This window comes from Amia ocellicauda, chromosome 12 (genome assembly GCF_036373705.1).
Source record: "Amia ocellicauda isolate fAmiCal2 chromosome 12, fAmiCal2.hap1, whole genome shotgun sequence".
Classification (NCBI taxonomy): Eukaryota; Metazoa; Chordata; class Actinopteri; order Amiiformes; family Amiidae; genus Amia; species Amia ocellicauda.
In genome coordinates, this window is record NC_089861.1 from 18,711,022 (window position 1) to 18,730,948 (window position 19,927).

A 19,927-nucleotide genomic window follows, 5' to 3' on the forward strand; every position below is an offset into this window, starting at 1 on the left:
CAATGCAATGTTAAATATGTTTTTGGAAATAATATATTTTGTAAAATACATGAATGCATGCATTTTATATATAATTTAGGAAAATGTATTTTGAACTAAATATATTTTACATTATATTGCATGATATGTCCACATATTTTTATAATATATTGCAATATATTTCAATGGCCAATGGGAGCAGAGGAAAGGAACAAGAGTGCACATGGTTGTGGAGGAATGTTAATTGGAAGTGACAGATGAAAGCAGTGAGAAGAGAAATAAAAGGCAGGGGAACAGTGGCAGCCTCTAGTGGGGATAGAGGGTCAGGGCTAGGGAACCCTGATAGGCACCTCTCCTGTCTCACAGTGACCACACACTCCTCTGGTCAGCCAGGTCTGCCTGTGTCAGCCTGTTTCTAAGTGCTTTATTAGCATGACCAGTACTAATTATTGCCAAAGCAATAGCGACAGATGTCAAACAGTTTCAAAATCATACACAGACTTGCCAAATATGCATCAAACACAGATATAACAATGGAAATCCTTTCTAAAAAATATACATAGACATACCTGAGCCCTTGCTACAAGTCTTGCCTCTCCTAAGAGGGAGTTTGTGAGTTCCCCTCTGTACCAAACTACCCCCCCCCTCTCTCCGACCTCTCCATCTTTCTATCTCTCACTATTTCATTTGGTAAATGTGTATTTGTCTCCGTATCTCCACAGTGTTTTATATTGTGTTTTATTCAAATGTATGTACAGTAGCCTATCTATATTATTATTTACTGTTTTCATCTTAGTATTGGTTTTATTATTATCATTGTGGTTTATTTAATTACATGCATCAATTTATTTATATTTATGTTTATATTGAGTTTTTATCTCAGTATTTATTTTACAGTTTTGTTTTTATTCTATTCTGCAGCCTCATATTTTTGCACTGACATACTCGCCTGTGCTGACTCCAATGCTTGACATGATTCTCAGGTAATGACAGCTCAGATTCCTTTCCTGAGGGCATTGAATAAGAGCTCAACCAACTTTCACAGCCTGCAGGCAGAGAATCAGGAAGCAAGATGCCACGGTCTTATCATCATAATCATCTCTTCATTATTGTTGTTGTTGTTGTTGTTGTTGTTGTTGTTGTTGTTACAAATGTATACCTGTTGCAGAATAGACACACTTCAGGATACACACACACAGTACAGCAGGAGCAGGGGATACAACAAATATAGGCTTGGCAGGATTTTATTTCAGGAAGCCAATGAACAAAATTCCCCTCAATGAAAATCTAGAAAAAAAAGTACCTAGACAACTACAGTAATTGATGCTATTAGTGAAATCATGTGCCCTGTCCACTTCCCGACACTGCTGCCATAATTATAATTATACTATTATTATTATTAAGGTTTTGTTTTGTTCTGGATTGCTTTTGTTGGTAAAGTGTGGGAGGTATTGCTTTAATTTATGTATTGCATTATGGGTTTGATAAAAACAATGTACTTCCGGGTTGAAAGGTGATTGGGGAGATGGCCTTTTTTTGGTGAAACTGGTAGCCTAGATTATTCTTTTCCTTTTACATGTTACTCTGTACTAACAATAATTCAACATTAAAGTTGACTCATTGTGGCAGCGGATAGAACAATTAAACGTGGGTATTACCCCAAAGCTTGGCGAACTCGCTCTGACCCTGGAGCTAAGAAGTGAAGGCTCCCCTGAGCCATCCTGACCATGGTCTGGATGCAGAGACAAGAAAGGTAACTATTTCTCCACAAGCAAACTATTTTTTCATTCTTTCTTTTCATTGCTTTCAACTCGCTCAACCTGATTTGAAACAAAGTGAAATTATTTCCCTCCATCGAGGTTGTAAGAATGTTTTTTTCCGTTTTGTTCAGTCAGTTGCAAGTTCAGATGTGCATGTAGATTTTCATTTTCATGTAGATTAAGATTGGCTTTGATTTAGATGTAGATTCAGGAATAGCTGTAGATTTAGATTTCCATATAGATACAGATTCAGATGCAGTTTTATTTTCATGTAGATTTGATTTGATTTGGCTAAGACTTGACAGCTGTTGTTTATTGGGCATGTTCTGGACCTTACTATCCAGACTGGCTTACCTTAGTTTTATTTTTAGGGCCTGTGTTGTTTTCCCAGCTCTGCTGTTGCTCTCAGATACCTCCCATGTATTTTAAATATAACAAATAAATGTTGAGTGGGCCGAATCTGTTACATGAAATATAAGGATTAGGTTTAATTTACCACAGATTAAACACATTTGTTTTATAGGGGAAGAGATTCTGCACTGCGATTTGTCAGTTAATATATATTGTGCTCCAAGCTATCACTGTTAGAATGTTATTGATTGTATTTCCTGGCACTCGCTGTCTACTGCATAAGTGCTGTGCCAACTTGAACTAAGTAGCCTCTGGGTAAGGGAGGTGCCTGGAATAAAATCATATTAATTAGCACAATCATTCTCATTTGCGTAACTTCAACCGCAATCATAATCTTTAAGGCATCCCTGTTTGTGTTTGTATTGCATTTTTGTGTATATTGGATATAGTAGGTATCTGAACATCAATCACTACAGACCAGTCTCCCACCCTCTCACTGTATCACCAGCTGCACACAGCACAATCACGCAAGAGACAACACACATCACTCCTAGTCATGACACACCACACAGACAGACATACACATACCACTAAATCTCCAAATATAGTGGATTTAATTTAGAAACTAGAAAAAATAAGTACAATATTGTAACCCAAATCCCACCCCAATATAACAGAGTAGACCATAAAATATAATGCAATTGGATATAATCCAACAGAACACCGTGGAATACCAAAGAATGGAACATGATTAAGAAGGGCACAAAAGAATATAAAACAATACAAAGAAAAGAAGAATACAAGAATACAAAATAATGGAATATAATAATCTTGAATCTGGAACTGCAGTTTCCTGACATGGTGAAGAGTCTGTATGTTTTATAAAACTGTATTATGTTTTATATTTATAATAGTATTCTGACCAAACAAAGTAGATTTTTTAAGCTAGCAACAGCCACTAAGGCAATTGTTCAGGGCATACTCTCTAGACATTCCTGTCAATAATAAAAGGATCAAACAGGAGAGAGAGAGAGGGCCCACAGCTGTTTTTTAAAAGTTTGTTTGTGGACTTAATTGCTTTCTCAGATTGGCAGGCACTGTTTTGTTAATGATTGACAGTTGTAAAAGCTGACCATGGATCTGACCTATGGATAACATGTATTTATTTTATATGCCAGGCCTGGAAAGACCCAACATGGAAGCGCTCCACCTCAGCAGAGTCTCTTTTTGAACAGCAGAAGTTAACAGCTTTTTATATAATGCATGACATGTGGGTCTGTGGGCAGGGTCAGTCACAGGTTTCCCAAAGTGTTGTCTTGTGGTCAGGTCTCTGACCTCTGTAATGTTCATAGTTGTCTTCCTGGGGGGAGGTGTGGAAATGTAGAAACCAGATGGCTTCCTTTGATATACTGGGATATACCATCCATTTTTGAAAGCACTTGTCCTGGTGAGGCTCACAGGGGGCACCAGAGCAGGCATAGGGCACAAGGCAGGAATACACCCAGGACAGAACACCAGGCCACACACATACCTATTGGGCAATTTATCATGGCCAATCAACCTAACCTATATGCCTTTGGACGGTGGGAGGAAACCCATGCGGACACAAGGAGAACATGCTAACTCCACACAGACAGGCACCACGCGCTGAGACTCAAAGCCAGGACCCCGGGAGCTGTGAGGCAGCGGTGCTAACCACCACGCCACCTGGAACACACATCAGTTTTGTAACAAGAATGCACATTAACATAAGACATTTCTACATGGACAATTAATAACCGGATCAAAATATAATGTGAGGGGGCACAATATTTCCCCTTTTGCCCCCCCGTGGCGCCGGGCCTGATCTTGATACCCTTACATTTTTTACAAACCAACATTAATCAGACATATCAATAATGTGTTAATGTCAAAAAAGGTGCATCACGTTCAGTCATTTGAATGCAGGAGTGGGTTTCAGTTTTCTGCTAATCACTGATATAGTGTAAGTCGCCCTGGACAAGGGCGTAAGAATGAAAGGAAGAAAGAAAGAAAGAAAATAGTGAAACCTATTTTCTTTCAAACTTAAATAGGTACCTTGTCTGTAAATTGTAAGTACATTCAATGCTTATAAAGACTACAGTTTATTTTGTTCTGTCTGTGAAGATACACAGAGCAAGCAACTTGTTTTAATAAAGGGGATTTAAACGCCATGTATTGTTATCCATGTTATTGTTATCGCCGGTTTCAATTCACCAGCACCGAAAACAGTTTGAAATCAATGCAATTGGGGCGTTATTTGTAAGTATCAGCAAGTGAGGAATGTTCTGCATCTTGTTTCTGCAATTAACACATTATTGACGTCTCACCTTCTTTGAAGTGAAATCTATGGGTTTGTAAAAGTGTACAGGTTTGACATGTGAGGATCCTGAACGCACACTCTGTAAAGAGCACCGCACCGCACACACGAGTTTATTCAGTCTGTGCGATGTGTTTTGTTTTAGGCTATAAACACGGTGTATGATGTTATTCTGTTATTATATTAAGTTTTTCATTGTTAAGGTCACCGAACCAGCTAGGATGCACAGGAACTATTTGTAATGTACGTGAATGTATATTAAATTAAGATAGGATAACGTATTACTGCAAATACAAACTATCGATTACTTTTTTGGTTATACTATTTCTGTGGTGCCATTTTGCTTATTATGCTTTAATACAAAAATGTAATTATTAAATCGTATTTATTATAATTGTGATTAAAATTCGTATTTTCTACTGGCATGTCAAGCATAATTGTATTACAGTTGCACACATTTAAAAAATAAAATCTTACCTCCAGATGGTTTTTATTATTATTATTATTATTATTATTATTATTATTATTATTATTATTATTATTTTAAGTTTAGTCCTCGGAAGCAGACATTGTCCCGTGGTCGGCACAAATTGTATTGAATTTTAATATTTGTTCAATTTTCTTCTTTGGAGGTTAAAGCCCTGCTAACACACAATTTGGCCACGACGTTGCAAAGCTGCGTGTTACTGACTGGGATAGCGCTGACTGTATAGCTGCTCCATTGTGCTGTTTGTTGCAGAATGGCGCCGTATCAGCCGCTCTTTAGCGAGAGACCGTAAATAAAAACTATGTTGCAAAAATACTACACAGGGGCCCCTTCAGATTCCCCTACACTTGTATACTTTAACTTAATTTAAATGATGTATAAGTAATCAGTAATCTCTTACTCTTTAAAAAGTACCGGTAATCAGAATACTCGTCTGACAGGAGGAACCTAAGGGAAATACAAGTATCACAATTCTGTAATCTGATTATGTAACGCCGCTACTTGTATTCCGTTACTCCCCAACCCTGTCTATGAATCCATATCTAGGAAACCTTCACCAAATTTGTGCGGTTTCCTCAGATTCCTATTTCTAAAATTTTCAACATTTTATTTTTTATTTCTGGTTTGTAAAACCTATTCTAATAATATATATTTTTTATTTTTCCTATTCTCCTTTAAATTATTCAATATTAATTTAGCTCACTGATTCAATGCTTGTAATTTTATATTTCTATAGCATTCTTAAAATTCTTACCCTTTGACTACTTCACTCATCTTAAATCCAAGGTCTAATTTTAACTTTAACTTCAGGTATTTTATGCTAGGCACTAATAGCCAAAATTTTCTGAAAGTAAGACTATAATATGTCACTTCTGTTTACATTCTCCTGCCTGGATTATACTCCAGGCTGTCAGGGCTGCACCAGAGTGCTGCTCATGTGGATTCCAGCCTTTTGTTTCCTTTAATTTGACAGAATTTGTCCATAATATGATTTTTAACAAACAAATCATTGTCCTTCTGAGTCTTAGAGGACACCATGACTATTTATTTATTATTATTATTATTATTATTATTATTATTATTATTATTATTATTGATCTATTTATTTAGTGTATATTTTGTATTACTTTAACATTATTCTTATAATATTCTTTCTTACTTATTTCTGTGTGATCTACGCCTCTAAGAATCGAGTCTCCTAGTATAACTACCTCCTTCACTACCTCCTTCATCGGTGGGGAGTGGGCACCATGGTGATCTGGTGCTCAACTGCCCTCCCATCACCCTCTGAGCCGTCACTGTGCAACTCGGTGTCCAGCAGTTGGAACATGTTGGGCATTTCTAGCTCTTGGGATGTCTCTAGGGGTTGTGCGCGCCCTTTTCTGTGTTTACCACCTACTGTAACCCAGCAGTTTTCTATGCTGTCCTGCTCTAAGTTCCCAACTCTCCTAGGTTTTGGCATACACACCATCACTCTCATGGGCTGATTTACTAATTCTTCTATATCCCTAATACAGCGCAGATCAACAAGCTAAGCCTCAAGATCACAGACCTTGATCTCTAGGATTTCAACATGCTGACAATGTTCACAAATTAAATCTTCTTGGATGAGTTCTTCCAGGACGGAAATCATTCTGCAATCCTGACACTGTAGTGGCCACACGTAAAAGTTACAGCTTTCTAGTCGCTTAGTTCCTGTTCCCTAGTCAACTGCTTAACTTTGTGACTGAGAAACTGTGCAGCTCTTTCTCAACAGCTTCTTTAGCTTTTGTCTACCTGCCTCCAATTCACACCTAACTGGCTCCCAATACCCTTATCCAAATATGCACTGCAGCGTGTCCATGGACATTTGGACAGTAATGCTGCACTGTACACCCGGCAACAGCAACCCCGACACAGACGAAGATGCTGCAGGATGACTGACCTCACACAGACACAATTCGCCCCCTTCATACATCCTCCATATGAGCATATGTACCCATGAGTGCATTAACTTATCATAGAGCCATAGAACATATACATATATATACACATACACACACAGTTGTTCTTATTTCTTCTAATATCCCAATTTATACATTTATTTGTGATAGGCTACTTATAACAGGTTTCACACTCTAATACTACTCTTCATTGGCATAGTCGTCAAGGAACAGTACTGCAAGCCAGGTATTGAGGGTTCAAATCCTGAAGGAGGCTGTGATATATTATATTTTTATTTTCCTTTTTTAAATTATATATATAATATGTATTTTTTATTCTTTCTGAAAGCTAAATGAGAATGAATAATTAAAAGGTGATGAATAAGGTGATTACACAGCTTCTCTTACTTAGAATTGTGTTTCAATAATACGGTTCAAGGAACATTAACTCCTAGCAAATATAACACAAAGGGAAATTAACTCATTGATATCCAGTTAGAGTGGATCATCAATTGAATTCAGCCAGACTAATTGTAAGAAATAAAAAAAATAACCTAATAATAATAACAATAATAATAATAGGACATCCAAATATGCTCTGATTTGAATAACAATGCTTAAGTAAAATAAATAAACCCCTTTGTGCACTGTAAGCACTGTTTTTTCAAAAGATAAAAACAAGCTTACTTGGAAATCAAAAAAGATAGGCCGGCTACACAGCACTGCAGTAGGTATTACACACCTGTTTTGGAAACACAGCAGCAGTAATGTACATAAGATTGTCTGAGTCTGTGATGACCTACATACATACAGACAAATAAGGGTATTGGGTAATAATTATTACTACTATGTTCCCAATATTGTGTTTGTACTGCAAATAACATAGAGGTGTGCACTATAGTACTGAGGAGGTGTGCATTCGGTATGTGTCCAGACTTGAGTGCACTGCACAGTGTGCACTGATGCCAGATGTGATTTCTAATACTATATATATATATATACACTCAGCAAAAAAAGAAAGGTTCCTTTTTCAGGACACTGTGTTTTAAAGATAATTTTGTAAAAAATCAAATAACTTTATAGATCTTTATTGTAAAGTGTTTAAACAATGTTTTCCATGCTTGTTCAATGAACCATAAACAATTAATTAACTTACACCTGTGGAACGGTCGTTAAGACACTAACAGCTTACAGATGGTAGGCAATTAAGGTCACAGTTATAAACATTTAGGACACTAAAGAGACCTTTCTACTGAAAAACACCAAAATAAAGATACCCAGGGTCCCTGCTCATCTGCGTGAACGTGCCTTAGGCATGCTGCAAGGAGGCATGAGGACTGCAGATGTGGCTAGGGCAATAAATTGCAATGTCCGTACTGTGAGACGCCTAAGACAGCGCTACAGGGAGACAGGAAGGACAGCTGATCATCCTCGCAGTGGCACACCATGTGTAACAACACCTGCACAGGATCGGTACATCCGAATATCACAGCTGCGGGACAGGTACAGGATGGCAACAACAACTGCCCGAGTTACACCAGGAACGCACAATCCCTCCATCATAATAACATAAGAACATAAGAAAGTTTACAAATGAGAGGAGGCCATTTGACCCATCGTGCTCATTTGGTGTCCATTAATATCTAACTGATCCAAGGATCTTATCCAGTCTATTTTTAAATGTTCCCAAACTTTCAGCTTCTACCACATCGCTGAGACTACCACATCAGTGCTCAGACTGTCCGCAATAGGCTGAGAGAGGCTGGACTGAGGCCTTGTAGGCCTGTTGTAAGGCAGGTCCTTACCAGACATCACCAGCAACAATGTCACTATGGGCACAAACCCACCTTCGCATGTTTCATGTTCTCTTATTTGTACATGGTACTCGTCTGTCCAGCACACTGCCTTCATTCATCCACTTGCAGAGTCCTGTTCCTTTAATGTTTTGGTTTATTAACATATGGTAATTGGAAAAATGAGATGCAAATATATTCCAGGCTGACATAGCGTGAAATTGCATGAAAGCCTTAATTAGACTGAATATATCAGTTTTTGCGCAATGTTTGTGTGGCGCATTCATCTAATAATTGTGCAAAGCTGTGTTCGAACAGTGGGGATAACAGCGCACTGTGGAGTGGTGCAGGTGGGTTTGGTTTGTGCGACAAAGGAAAAAATGCTATATTCCAATGTCTCATAAAAATTTGAAAAACTCTCACACATTTTCTGCGGAAATTGTGCAAAGTTTGAATATCGGACCATAGACCATTGTTTTAAGTTTTTTAAGTATGCCTCAAAGCTTACCATATTGTGATCACAGTTCGCCATTGGTTCTCTAATTAGTGTCCCTCTGACTCTATCTTGGTTATTTGAAAATATAAAATCAATGCATACGGTTTCTCTGGTTGGTTCCCTGACAAATTGAGTTTGCCATTTCAACCATTTCTATTTCTGCTTCTTTAGTCCCAACTGGGCTTTCCTAGTCAATGTTTGGGAAATTAAAATCCCCCATTATAACAGCCACATCCCTGCTACATGCTGTAGTGGTTTCAGTAAATCTCAGGATACACTCATGTAACTCATGGTTACAAATACTCAAGTGGAGAACGTATAATGATGGGGGCGAATTGTCGTCAGGGACGAATTGTTATAGGGGCCAACTGACCCAGGGACAAACTGTCACAGGGAACAATTATCGCTGGGGACAAATTGTCACGGGGACCAATTATTGCGGGGGACAAATTGTTGCCAGGGCGAATTGTAAATTGTAAAGGATGAATTCTCGCAGGAAGAATTGATGGGGATGAATTGTCATGGACCCTTGTAGAAAGTACTGTTACCAGAGAGGGTAGAGGACAGCTAAATAAAGAAGCTTATTTAGATTTTTGCAAAATGTCCTCCATTTACGTTGTGTTGTAGCTTAGGCGGTCTTGATGATGTAATGTTACCGGTATTGTTTCATGTGTGTACAGTGAGTAAAATTTGCTGTATGTCTATAGTTATACAGTAGGCTAACACAACATCACTGAGTCATTACACACAACACAGACAGACATACACACCACCACTAAATCTCCAACTTAACACAACACATACAATACTATATACACTCATCTAAAGGATTATTAGGAACACCATACTAATACTGTGTTTGACCCCCTTTCGCCTTCAGAACTGTCTTAATTCTACGTGGCATTGATTCAACAAGGTGCTGAAAGCATTCTTTAGAAATGTTGGCCCATATTGATAGGATAGCATCTTGCAGTTGATGGAGATTTGTGGGATGCACATCCAGGGCACGAAGCTCCCGTTCCACCACATCCCAAAGATGCTCTATTGGGTTGAGATCTGGTGACTGTGGGGGCCAGTTTAGTACAGTGAACTCATTGTCATGTTCAAGAAACCAATTTGAAATGATTCGACCTTTGTGACATGGTGCATTATCCTGCTGGAAGTAGCCATCAGAGGATGGGTACATGGTGGTCATAAAGTGATGGACATGGTCAGAAACAATGCTCAGGTAGGCTGTGGCATTTAAACGATGCCCAATTGGCACTAAGGGGCCTAAAGTGTGCCAAGAAAACATCCCCCACACCATTACACCACCACCACCAGCCTGCACAGTGGTAACAAGGCATGATGGATCCATGTTCTCATTCTGTTTACGCCAAATTCTGACTCTACCATCTGAATGTCTCAACAGAAATCGAGACTCATCAGACCAGGCAACATTTTTCCAGTCTTCAACTGTCCAATTTTGGTGAGCTTGTGCAAATTGTAGCCTCTTTTTCCTATTTGTAGTGGAGATGAGTGGTACCCGGTGGGGTCTTCTGCTGTTGAAGCCCATCCGCCTCAAGGTTGTACGTGTTGTGGCTTCACAAATGCTTTGCTGCATACCTCGGTTGTAACGAGTGGTTATTTCAGTCAAAGTTGCTCTTCTATCAGCTTGAATCAGTCGGCCCATTCTCCTCTGACCTCTAGCATCAACAAGGCATTTTCGCCCACAGGACTGCCGCATACTGGATGTTTTTCCCTTTTCACACCATTCTTTGTAAACCCTAGAAATGGCTGTGCGCGAAAATCCCAGTAACTGAGCAGATTGTGAAATACTCAGACCGGCCCGTCTGGCACCAACAACCATGCCACGCTCAAAATTGCTTAAATCACCTTTCTTTCCCATTCAGACATTCAGTTTGGAGTTCAGGAGATTGTCTTGACCAGGACCACACCCCTAAATGCATTGAAGCAACTGCCATGTGATTGGTTGATTAGATAATTGCATTAATGAGAAATTGAATATATATATTAGTTCTATTTTATTTAAATTACATAGAATAAATGTATAGTGCATTTGATTTAGAAAGTAGAAAAATAAAGTACCATATTTTAACCCCAATCCCACCTCAATATAACAGAGTAGACCATACAATGCAATGCAATTGGATAGAATCCAACAGAACACTGTAATAATGGAACATAATTGAGACGGGCACAACATAATATAAAACAATAATACATAGAAAACAATAATACAAAATAATGGAATCTAATTCAGAAGAACAACAGAACACAAATCAGTGCAATAGAATACAATGGTAACCATACAGTACTAGAATGAGTTTCCACACTGTTTAGTTAGTGTCAACAACATAGAGAATCATATGAGTGGACAGTGAGCAAGTTGATTAAATAAATACATAACAGTAAATAATAATAATAGTAATAATAATAATAATAATAATAATAATAATAATAATAATAATAATAATAATAATGTGACAATTAATAATTCCCTGCACTGTCCAGCTGCACAGAGATGGTTGGTAAATCTTAATATAATTTGCAGTAATAACAATATATTCTTTGGTGGCCCACTATAAAGTGCTTGAAACAGTCAGATTTTTAGGACAGGTGATAGTAAGTACTATAAGACAGTGCCACTGTCTGTCTGCTTTGGCTTTAGTGGATTCTAATACACTGATGCATGCATTTACCCTGCATCTGGAACTGCTGTTTCCTGACATGGGAATTTATTTTTTGTTTAAATTGCAATTGGCATGATATCACGAAGTCTTTGCCTTGCCCTTGCGTTGTTGTTACAATTTTGAAAGACAGACAGAAATTTAAAATCTGTCAATGATTACAAATTGGGACTCACTCTCTAGCTCCATTTCCAATTAGTTCAGTACAATCAGTATAATGTAGGTCAATGTCTGTGATAGTAAAATGTGTTACCATAGTGCATTAGTGTCTGTAGTTTTAATGTAGTTGCAAGTGCAGCTGCAGTTATAGTTTATAGTAGGGTAGCTGTAGGTGTAGTTGTAAATGTTGTCTGTTGCAGAAGTTGTAATGTATTGGCAGCTGTAGTAATAACAGTAGATAGGTAGTAGTAGTAACTGTAGTGATGTTGCTGCAGTAGTAACGTTTCAGTAGCAGTAGTTGTATTTGTTACGTATCCGTAGCAGTAGCTGCAGTTGTAATGTATCTGTAGTTCTAACATATCTGTAGCAGTAGCTGTAACGTGTCCATAGAAGTAGCTGTAGTTGTTACATATCCATAACATAGCTGTAGTTGTAACGTATCCATAACAGTAGCTGTAGCTGTAACGTATCCATGGCAGTAGCTGTAGTTGTAACATATCAAAAGCAGTAGCTGTAATGTATATGTAGAAGTAGCTGTAGGTGTAACATATCTATAGTTGTAATGTATCCTTAGCAGTAGCTATAGTTGTATCTGTAGCAGAAGCTGTAGTTGTAATGTATCTGTAGCAGTAGCTGTAGTTCTACATCTGTTCACCCCCATCAGTTCAATCCGCTGGAATCTTGACTGTTTTCTCTCGACCTTTGAAGAAAGAAAGATGGCTTGAAACATAGGTGCAGTTTACAGAAAAACAGCTAATTGTACTGTGTGCACCGCTGTATAACACTGGAATCCATGTCCCACTGTCCTGCTTATGTCAATGGTCATACCCGGTCTGAAGTTAGAACAGGCCATTTCTGGTGGCGTATTGCACTTGATAGGATTGCCTCCTTCTCCATCTCCTTCTCAGTCCTGCGCACCAGCCACACAACAGACACTGTAATAGAGAGAGAGAGACTGCTCCCAATATGTCTCAATATCTAAACTGCTTTGTCAATACTGCTTACAATTGTTAAGCCAAAAAAGCACCTCTGAATATGAATTTGTATTTGAGAGAGAGAGAGACAATGCTCACTGAAACAAGACTGTAATTGCGGGGTGGGGGGTCGGGAAGGAGATGGACAGGTAGATAGACAGATACTACATAATAGTAGTTAAAGAGCATTAGATAGCACTTAAATGCAGAGATGGGGAGAGAGAGAGAGAGAGAGAGAGAGAGAGAGAGAGAGAATGTGCTCACACAGCTCACACTGTGCTATAGACTCACATATAGCTCTATACAGAGAGACACATATACTGTGCTATAGAGAATCACACACACTACACTATAGAGCAGTGCTGCCCAAACCCAATCCTCAAGGTCCCCAATCCAAAAGCTTTTATAGGTAACCTTTAATTATCAATTTCTTAACACCTGAAACCCTTTCAATGTGCTCAATTAAACAGGTGATTTGTGAAATGAAATTATGTAGAGATTTGGTATAAAGAAAATTAACTACCCTTTTCAGACCTCAATGACCAGAATTCCTTTAATAGAACAAGTTAATTGCTTAATTGATCAATAACTTCCATGTGGTCCCAGTCTGTTGAAATTAGCGATTCATGGTGACTGACAAAACTTACTGGATAGGGGCTCTCCAGGAACGTGAGCACCACTGCTATAGAGCCTCACACACTGCGCTATAGAGCCTCATACACACGGCGCTATGGACACTCACACAGAGCAGGATCCACAGGGGCAGCAGGAGCAGGGCAATGCCACAGGGGATGATGATGGCCAGGGCCCAGGCAGGGAAGTCCCCTCTGCTGCCAGGGGTGGCTGTGGTGTTGGGCAGCTGGACTGGAAGAGGGGCTTCAACAAGAGTTGGGGTGGTGGCAGGAGGCAGAATACCTGTGTGTGTGTGGGGGGGGGGGGGACGACATAGCACTGTAACTTCACATTGTAACCAGACTGTAACTACACTCAATATATCAGTATAAATACACTGTCACTACACTGCAGCTCCACTATTTAAATAAGAACATATGAACATAAGAAATTTTACAAACGAGAGGAGGCCATTCGACCCATCATGCTCATTTGGTGTCCATTAATAACTAAGTGATCCAAGGATCCTATCCAGTATATTTGTGAATGTTCCAAAATTGTCAGCTTCAACCACATCGCTGAGGAGTTTGTTCTAGACTGTGACAACTCTCTGTGTGAAGAAGTGTCTCCTGTTTTCTGTCTTGAATGCCTTGAAACCCAATTTTCATTTGTGTCCCCAAGTCTGTGTGTCTCTACTGATCTGGAAAAGCTCCTCTGGTTTGATGTAGTCGATGCCATTCATGATTTTGAAGACTTGAATCAAGTCCCCATGTAGTCTTCTCTGTTCCAGGGTGAAAAGGTTCAGTTCCTTCAGTTTCTCCAAGTAGGACATTCCCTTTAAACCTGGAATGGTTGCTCGCCTCTGAACTGAACCAATTTTAGGATCAATCTCTGGTGCGGAACCTTGTCAAAAGCTTTCTGATAATCTAAGTATATCATATCGTATGCTTTCACATGATGTACAGCTGCAGTTGCATGCTAAAGAAAAAATCTAATCAATTAGTAAGACATGATCTGTCTCGTCTAAACCCATGTTGACTATCTCCAAGAATATGGTTTTCATTAAGATGCTCCTCTATTTTCTGTCTATTTGATGTCTAAATAGTTTAATTCAGACCTTCTGTTAGCAGACACACACACAAACACACCCACCACAGCCAACATGCACAACACACAGAAATGAACCTGGGAAATATTGTATGCATGGAGCTGCTCTATTATATTGTGCACAGTACTGGCATCGTCAATCAGAGAGAAACTCACCACTGACTGTCAAGATCCCGGTCAAGAAGGGGCTTGGGGCAGAGATGTCATTCTCTTTGAATTGGTACACAACATTAGCGTAGATCTCATTACTCACGTTGCTGTGGAGAGAGAGAGTAGGAGATGGTGAGGAGAGAGGTAGGGGGGGTGGGGGGGTGGAGAGTCAGTTTGGGTTGTGCAAGCAGAAAGGACAACAGACAGACAAACAGAAAGAGATAGAGAGAAAAGAGAGAGAAGATAGAGCGTGTCACGGTTTCACTTGATCCTACAGTTCACCACCAGAGGTCTCCCTCTCCCGAATATTAAACCCAGTGTCTCTCATTCCTAGTATCCAGATCACTCAGTCACTTAACATTCCTTCCACCCATGTGCACCTGTTTCACCTTCTCCTCTTCCCATTGGTCAATCACCCTTTTACCCAGTCTCAGTTTTCCCTTCTACACAGTACATTAACCCCTCCATTTCACAGTATCTTTGTGAAGTCTTGCATTCTCTCCTGAATTATTTCTGAGCCGTTTTCCTTGATTATGTACCTGTGTTTTGACTCCTGTTTCGACTACCCCTCTTGGATCTCCCTGAATAGCCTGTTTGGCCGATCGCCTGACCCTGGACTGTTCCTGTTTATTCTCTCTGGTCTTCCCTTTCAGATTGTTTGCCTTACTGTCCTATGTTTTGAGAGCCTGCAATTGGATCTATTCCCCGAGTCCCTGAGGACGTTACAGCAGTTGAGACAGAGGCAAGACATTGACTCATGAATGCAGTTAGGAGAGAGACAGAAAGAGAAGGGATAATGATGTGGATGTTTCACATTTACAAAATTACTTAATCATATTAATTGCGGGTTTATTATTTTAGTATGTGCCTAATTATTATTTACTTATTACTAATTATGATGTATTGATGATATTCATTTTTTTTTTTTAATGTTTCATTATTATTAATAATAATAATAATAATAATATGTATCACCTGTGTACTATTCATTGTTTGGCAAACACCAAAGGGAGAAGCAGGTCATGTCAATAAAGCTTGCTTGAAATGAATTGAGAGCGAGAGATGGAGGGGAGACAAGACAGACTGTCTGAGATGAGGACTCACATGAACGTAGTTGGGGGGAATTTGAATGGAGCTGCGGTGGGGTCCAGGAGCATGTCCTGGAGCTGGAGAACAGAAAACGAACCAATGAACAAACAAACCAACATCAGACACCAGTGGTTAAACTATTGGTGCCACTTTGTTGTTGTAAAGCACTTTAGATAACTACTTTGAAAGGCACTACATAAAGTTAATAAAATTATTCATCAACATCATCTCATTACCATACAGACAAGACTATATCTGTGTTATATATTAAAATGTATGTATTTTATGTTGAAAATATATTGTAGAAATCAGCCTTATATTATCCACCAATTAGATAATAATGCAGCTTAAAAGACTCTCCAGATATACATACATACATACATACATACAGACAATTCACAATAGAAGGATCTCTCGTATGTACCCTGTTTGAATAAATGATGTTTGTTCCATATGGGAGGAGTGGGAGCAGTAATAGAGGCTGAAAACTTGGCTGCTCAAATGTCATTCATCCTCCTCTTTCACTTTCTCTCATTCTCATTCTCTCTCTTTCTCTCACTTTTTCTCTTTCACACATACACATACACACACACACACACACTCAGTTATGCACATGCACACACACACGGGCCAATCCCCATCTGTTTTATCACAAAGTCAAAGTGATAATCATCCAATTAGAGAATGGGATATCCTGGCTAAGAACAGTGGCCAGAGCCTCACCAGATTGTTGACAGCCCCCTCAATCTCGGCATATGTCTCGTTGGTGAACTGCAACGTCATTGTGGAGATGGGCAGGTTCGTCATGTGGAAGAGCATAACGATGGCAAAGTCTGTGTTGGACGTTTCTGAGGGAGAGGGAGGTGAAGAGTGAGAGAGAGATGGAGGGTACAGTGAGACATCTAAGAAATGGAAAAAGGTGAAGAGTGAAGGAAATGGAGAGGTGGAGGAGAAGAAGAAAGTGTGAGAAAGAGATACAGGAGAGAATGATGGAGGAGATAGGGAAAGGGACAGGAGATGGGGAGAGTTGGAGGTAGAAGAGAGATGGAAGATATGAAGGATATTTTGCTAATGTATGTCATGGCTAAAAGATTTTTAAAGTTAAGGTAAGATTCATTACTAATAGACTTTAAAAGTGTAAGAACTATTGCTTAAAGGCTTTTAGAGAGTGATGGTAAAAATCATTACTAATATTTTTCTACAGTGTAATACTTCATGGCTGATAGACTTTTATAGTGAAAGTTAATTAATAATTGCTGAAGCTCTTTCAGTGCGGTGGGGGGGGCAAGTGCTGCAGTGGTGACAGGACACGGTACACACTATCATAGGTGATGTTCTCGATGGTCACAGTGTAGCCCCTCATGGACTTGAACCGGGTCAGGAATAACTCGTCGGCCAATTTCAACACCTCCTGCTCACTGGGCGCCTTCTTGGTTGTGTGGAACTCCAGTCGTATGGACAGAAGTGCTTTCCCAGTCCTCCTGGAGAGAGAGAGGGAGAGAGGGTAAGGGTTGGGAGAGGGAGAGGGAGAGAGAGAGAGGAATCAACAATTTAGTACAATTCCAGGTCATTATCAAACAAATATGAAAAATCATATTGAACTGAAATGTGCCCCCGGAACTTTCAGTTTACCTCAAAGTTGAAGTGGTTGTTGTGGCAACTGTAGTTGTACTGGCAACTGTAGTTAGAGCTGAAATGCTTGTATCTGACTGGCCTGTATTCCAAGACAGTGTAACATGAATGTAAATCAATAAACAGAAAAATTAAATTCAGTCAATATTGTTTTACAAGGTTTTAAGGAGAAATAAGTAAAAAACATGACAATGACTTTTGAGTATTTTTATGATGGCCACTGCATTTGGTTAGAATTGGATGACATTTTAGATCAGGTCTGCTCATGCTATAAAAGTGTGATACTACACGAATTGAATAATCTTGACCTTAAAGTGGAACTATTACAATACATTAAAAAAAAAAAACTGTTGTATAGAACTTTCTCTGGTGTTATAGAGAAAAAAGATATCGGATTATGCAAACACTTAATTGTCTGCACTATGAGTGTGCCCGGCCCTGCTGACCGCGGTGATAAGCAGCAGAAATAGCCCTTGAACTGACCGTTGATGCTCAGAGTGGCTGTGATGTCCTGGACTGGTCCTGTGATGTTCAGGACATCGGACAGTAAATTACTGGGGATCTCGATGTCATCTTTCTTGAACTTATACACAACTTTAGCATGGATCTTGTCATTGTCACGGCTGCAGAAACAAGGAGGGAAGGTAGAGTGAGGAGGACAGACAGACAGACAGACAGAGAGATAGAGAGGTAGATGCAGAGTCAATTAATCTGTACAGAAATTCCCCAATATCTTGGCATTAACTTAAAACAATACTCTAATTTCAATTCTGTGCTTAGAGTTGGTTGATTAGAGATGAAGGTAATATGAATTGCCATACCTGAATTGGGCAGCGGGGAATTCAGTCTTCTTTTTACCCAGGTGCTTGGAAAGCATATCTTGGAACTGGAAGGACATTGAGACAAATTGATGTCAGAGATTAATCTGATCTCTGAAATAATTTCATCATCTCTGTCAACCCAGAGGTCTTGAGTGCTTCAGTCATGGCCTTAGAAACGTGATCCTTACTTAAATGAATGAAAATGCACGGTCCTTCCCCTGGAGGATTTGATATCTCTAAATCCTCCTCTTGTCTCTAAACTGAGTCAGCCCGTCAGTACGTTTAGTTTCAGACTGTGTTCTTCAGTTCGGAGTCTCACCAGGGCGTTGATGGGGTCTTGGATCTGGCCGTAAGTCTGGTTGGTCAAATCGGAGCCTTGCGGAAGTTTCAGGTTGTTGATGAGAAAGTCCACAGTGATGGCAATTGTGTTACCACTTGGTTCTGTAAGGGAATTAAGCACAGCATTGAACACTGAATCTTTCAGATCTTCATTAACGGTTTGGCTCTTGGAGGTGGACCATATTATCAAGAGACAGAAGTTACGTGTTATGTGGTACAAGTGAGATTTGTTTGATGACAATGATCTTCTGATTTTCAGGTGAACTTACTGTCAGAAGTGATTTTGCTGACTTTGATGGGGTAGATTCCCAAGGAATCATAAGGAGCCAGGAAATCAGCGAAGGCTTGGAGAATCTGGGTCTCACTGGCAGCAGAGCTCAGGCCGTTGAATTCCAGTCTCAGGACAGCGATGATCGGCCTACAATTGTGACGAGGAGGTGACACACAGAGAGACATCAATACACTGGAATGGAGAGTCTTTTCTTTTATCACTTGTAATTGGGGAGCTTTAACTTACTTGGTAGCTGAAGTTGTGGGGACTGTAGTTGGGGGTGTGGTTGTTGTATCTGGCAGACCTGCAGTTAAAAAGCAAGAACAGGGAAGTCAATGACCTTCGTGGTTTAAGAACATGAGATCATAAGAACATAAGAAAGTTTACAAACGAGAGGAGGCCATTCGACCCATCGTGCTCTTTTGGTGTCCATTAATAACGAAGTGATCCAAGGATCCTATACAGTCTGTTCTTAAATGTTCCCAAATTTTCAGCTTCAACCACATCGCTGGGGAGTATGTTCCAGATTGTGACAACTCTCTGTGTGAAGAACCGTCTGCTGTTTTCCGCCTTGAATGCCCTGAAGCCCAATTTCCATTTGTGTCCCCGGGTCCATGTGTCCCTGCTAATCTGGAACAGCTGCTCTGGTTTGATGTGGTCAATGCCTTTCATGATTTTGAAGACTTGAATCAAGTCCCCATGTAGTCTCCTCTGTTCCAGGGTGAAAAGGTTCAGTTCCCTCAGTCTCTCCGAGTAGGACATAACCTTCAGACCTGGAATAAGTCTGGTTGCTCTCCTCTGAACTGCCTCTAGAGCAGCGATATCTTTCTTGAAATGTGGAGCCCAGAACTGTACACAGTCTTCCAGATGAGGTCTAACTAGTGCATTGTCCAGTCTTAACATTACTTCCCTTGTTTTAAATTCTACACCTTGGACAATATACCCTAATTTTGTGTT

At 39.6% G+C, this 19,927-nt stretch overlaps 1 protein-coding gene across 1 annotated transcript in view; it reads right to left on the minus strand.

Annotated features, from left to right (window-relative positions):
• Positions 1-11,133: 11,133 nt before the first annotated feature.
• Positions 11,134-19,927, minus strand: part of LOC136764477 (pneumococcal serine-rich repeat protein) — a 33,900-nt gene continuing 25,106 nt past the window's right edge. The window contains exons 16-28 of the mRNA XM_066718596.1: positions 19,217-19,274; positions 18,969-19,117; positions 18,680-18,801; positions 18,361-18,425; positions 18,023-18,162; positions 17,540-17,621; positions 17,228-17,388; positions 16,631-16,755; positions 15,923-15,984; positions 14,825-14,925; positions 13,692-13,864; positions 12,804-12,910; positions 11,134-12,675 (exon numbers count right to left, since the gene is read on the minus strand). Coding sequence (XP_066574693.1) covers positions 12,815-12,910; positions 13,692-13,864; positions 14,825-14,925; positions 15,923-15,984; positions 16,631-16,755; positions 17,228-17,388; positions 17,540-17,621; positions 18,023-18,162; positions 18,361-18,425; positions 18,680-18,801; positions 18,969-19,117; positions 19,217-19,274 — 1,334 coding nt within the window. The 3' untranslated portion in view covers positions 11,134-12,675; positions 12,804-12,814. The remainder of the gene's footprint in view (positions 12,676-12,803; positions 12,911-13,691; positions 13,865-14,824; positions 14,926-15,922; positions 15,985-16,630; positions 16,756-17,227; positions 17,389-17,539; positions 17,622-18,022; positions 18,163-18,360; positions 18,426-18,679; positions 18,802-18,968; positions 19,118-19,216; positions 19,275-19,927) is intronic.